At 43.0% G+C, this 3,920-nt stretch overlaps 1 protein-coding gene across 1 annotated transcript; it reads left to right on the forward strand.

The window, feature by feature from the left end:
• Positions 1-2,296: 2,296 nt before the first annotated feature.
• On the forward strand, positions 2,297-3,284 carry ier2a (immediate early response 2a). Its single transcript, XM_006791615.3, has one exon. It carries the CDS (start codon positions 2,371-2,373, stop codon positions 2,935-2,937), a length of 567 nt encoding a protein of 188 aa, XP_006791678.1. The 5' UTR covers positions 2,297-2,370; the 3' UTR covers positions 2,938-3,284.
• The last annotated feature ends 636 nt before the right edge of the window (positions 3,285-3,920 follow it).

Consider the following 3,920-nt stretch of genomic DNA (forward strand, 5'->3'; position numbering starts at 1 on the left):
ACAAATTGGCCACGATGGGTGAAACTGGGGAGCCCATGGCACACCCATGTTTCTGCCTGTAGAACTGACCCTTGTATGTGAAGTAGGTGGAATGAAGACACAGTTCCAAAAGCAAACACACTTGGTCGATGCTGAGAGTGGTCCTGTTGCTGAGGTTGGTGTTATCCTGTAATCTCTTACGGACTACTTCCAACGCTTCCGTGACTGGGATGCAAGTGAAGAGAGATGTAACGTCGTACGAGACCATGGTTTCATCTGCCTCCATAATGACATCTCTCACCTTCTCAACAAAATCCAGCGTGTTCTGGATGTGGTGTTCAGAGCTGCCCACCAGTGGGTTGAGGATCAAAGCCAGAAACTTGGAGATGTTATAGGTGACAGAATTGATCATGCAGACAATCGGTCTTAAAGGTGCACCATGTTTATGTATTTTCGGTAAACCATACAGACTTGGTGTAGATTCCCCTGGGTATAGCCTGTGGTATGAGGTCCGGTCAATAGCCGGACCTCATGGTCAATAGATTGGGGAATCCTGCAGTCAGCTGAGACTGAAGAAGTCACTTGGATGAGTGACGAAACGTTTCTCCCAGAATACGCTACGTCCAGATGAACAGAATCAACTTTTGGAAACTTTCAAAAATGTGTCAGCCTAAGTCTATTTTTCCAAGTAAGAACATGTTTCAGGGGTTCAGACCTATCATTATCGAGAATTTATATTTTAGTGAGAGGCATTCTCAAGAAAAAACAATCACCTGCATGCCAGAAATTCCTTAGGAATTACGCAGCTCAAGATTCAAAGTCTTCGCGTTTCCTTCATGACCCAAAAATCTTATGTAGCACATCTTTAAACCGGTACAGTATACAGTAATTTTTAAAAGTTTAAACTTCTCATATTTATGTTATATTTCATGTAGACCGCTCTGGCACTGAAAAGGGAAGAGGGCACACTGCGGTTTCTGATCACCCCATAATGTAGCAGAGTGAGTTTCATTGTCCAAATATGGTCTGAAGGAAGCAGCAAGCACTGACGCAATCTGGTGTTGTTACTTTAAATGGCTTCAGGAAAGCAGGGCTCCCACTCACGTCATGGGTTTTCCTTTGCGCTGGCCCACTACAGCCGGATGAACTAAATATGGGCATCTGTGTTTGCGTTTGTGTGTGTGTGAGAGAGAGCGCAACACACTCCACCTCCCATTTTTCTTTCTTCCTGCAAGAGGAAGCAACACCCTGGGGGGATGGGTGTCATTGGAGAACTCACAGACTGATTGGTATTAACCCTAGAAGTGAAACGTAGTTCGTCTCTGGAGTAAAAATGTGACTGAAAAAACAAATAAACAAAAACGTTTTATGATTGAATTTATGCACTTCTTAGTAAATCTGCTACAGATTGCCTGCAAGCAGTAGAAGCTTGTTGAGTGCAAAACACAGGTAAATAATTTCCTTAGGGAGAAATAAAATATTTGGATTCTTTTCAGGAAAATTTGATTTTTTCCTGAGGCGAGAAGTGTATTTCAAGACAAAAGGGATAATAATAATAATAATAATAATAATAATAATAATAATAATAATAATAATAATAATAATATTATTGTAAAAACACGCAGTGTTGTAAATGAACAGTGTCATTAAAAAAGACACTATTGACTCTTTTAAAAAACACAGCCAGACTCCAATTTTTACATTTATTTATGAATTGGTACTAACTGATGTCAAAAAAAGGGCCTTTTCAAGAAATTATTGTTTATTCTCTTTTCCATTAATTCACTTATGTGTTATATATCTCTACAAAGATCTGCAATAATGTATATACCTTGGACACTTCATAGACACTAATAACTGTATATAGGTTTTACTGTATCATGTGTAACTCATATTTATATTTTGATGCCTCATATTCACTTAGCGCTCTGTTTTACATTATTATTTTTCATTATTTCTAGATACAATAAAGCTGACTTTGAATAATTTTATATATTGTTTATCATAATAATCATCGCTGTTGAAATTATTATTATTAGTAGTAGTAGTTATCGTTGTTGCAGTAGTAGTTTTATCACTGGGTGAGTTATTTTCTGCTTTGTGTGTGTGTTTTGCAGCTTACAGTAAATAGTCGAGCTTGTTGTGTATCTTTGAGGATTAAAATAGCTACAGTTGTCTAACCAGCTGGTGCACGGCTGTTTGAAACAGGAGTCCGGGTGTGAGGCCGGTGGGCGGGCCTCTGTCGTGTGACGCTACATTGAGTGACGTCAAAGAGGTGATAAATAGCTGTCTCGCGCTTCGTCCGTGTCTGTGTGAAGTCAGAGGGGGAAACACGGGATATACAAGCCTTTTGACTGTTTGTCTGGGAGTAGTTTCAAAACAAGCCGTGACATGGAGGTCAGCGCAGAGGCCAAGAGGATCATGGTCGTGGCTTTGGGGAAACTGTACAGCTCCCGCACCCAGCGAGGGGGTCTCCGTCTTCACCGGAGTCTCCTGCTCACTCTGGTCATGAAATCTGCCCGGGACATCTATCATGCGGCCCAGGCGACAGCTCAAAGTGCCGCCCCGACATGTGAACCACAACACCCGGCTGTTAATGTGATAACCACAAGCCCAGCTGCCGCTCAGGGGCTCCAGAGTCCCGCTTCTCACCCAGCTGAAGAGTCACGGACCGCCGGTTCATCCACGGAGCTGCGCTGCACGCCGCACGCGTACATCCGCGCGGAAAACAAGGAGAATGTGTGCCCGTCCGGCCCCGCACAGCACTCCAGGAAAAGACGGGGCAAAGCGGCTGCTGAACCGGACTTTCTGCCCTGCAAGAAAGCAAAACTCGAGCAGGTGAACTGTCATCAGCAGCTCATTGTCAGCTCCGTTTTGAGTGACTATGTGAAGTGCAGTAGTGAACTGCGAACAGCCCCAACCCCCATTCCCGTGCAGACAGCCATCGCAGCGTGTTGAAGACCTGCTGAAATTAAAGACAGTGAACTTTTTAAGGCCTGGATGTCTGGACGTGTCCATTTTGCGGGCTACCTGCTCCAGGGACTGGCTTTGGATGGATGACCCAAGAGTCCCAGTCATGGCTGAGCAAGGAAGCCCCGGAGCATGCCCACCGTGGAGGTCTCAGTGACTTGTGATCTAATTTATGACCTCACCTGATCAAAGGCGGGACTATCATTACGCCTTAAACTAGACTGTATGAATTGACTCTATGTACATTTTACACAAGTGTGTTTGGGGACCATGCTGTCAAAACAGCAAATGTACATTTTTACTGAAGATTTTTTTTTTTTTTTTTGGGGGGGGGGTGTAAAACCTTGAATGACTTTATCTACCTCAGTATTTATTAAACCTTTGGTATCTAATATGAATCTGAAGTCGTGTGTTGTTTATAAGCTGTCATAACACAGTACAGATAGCACAGTGAGAGACCAAGGTGTTTAATGTGTAATGGGTGGAGCGGCTGTGAGGTGCAAGAAAACCGTGTGAAAGTTGGATGTGGGTGTGTGTTTGTCAGTCTGACAGGAAACTGGCTTGGGTGTTTTCCTCCCCCATGCCTCTTCCACCTCCAGGCTGATTTGCAGAACAAAAGCTGGGACAATTCCAAGGATGGGGGGCTCTAAAGAATGAGGAGGGGGAGGCTGTCAAGCCTTTTGACTGACCAAACAAGGAGAACAATCGGGGTCCTGTTGCCATCCAAGAACTACACTGCTGTTTTTTTGTTCACACTCGTATGCATTCCATACGCTCTAAACCTATAAACGTGCATAAAGCTCTTGGCTCTACTACTATTTGAGTGTTGCAGCAATTCGCAATTATTTAAACAAATCAAATAATTAGACCTGTTTTTCTGATTAAAATTAAATTTCCAGATGATTATTTTTTAATCTGCATTTAAAGGTTTAAAAGGCTTATGCTTGTTTGGCTCTATAGAAAGCAGTTTG

The sequence above is a fragment of the Neolamprologus brichardi genome, chromosome 4 (genome assembly GCF_056152115.1).
Source record: "Neolamprologus brichardi isolate AB-2024 chromosome 4, ASM5615211v1, whole genome shotgun sequence".
Taxonomy (NCBI): Eukaryota; Metazoa; Chordata; class Actinopteri; order Cichliformes; family Cichlidae; genus Neolamprologus; species Neolamprologus brichardi.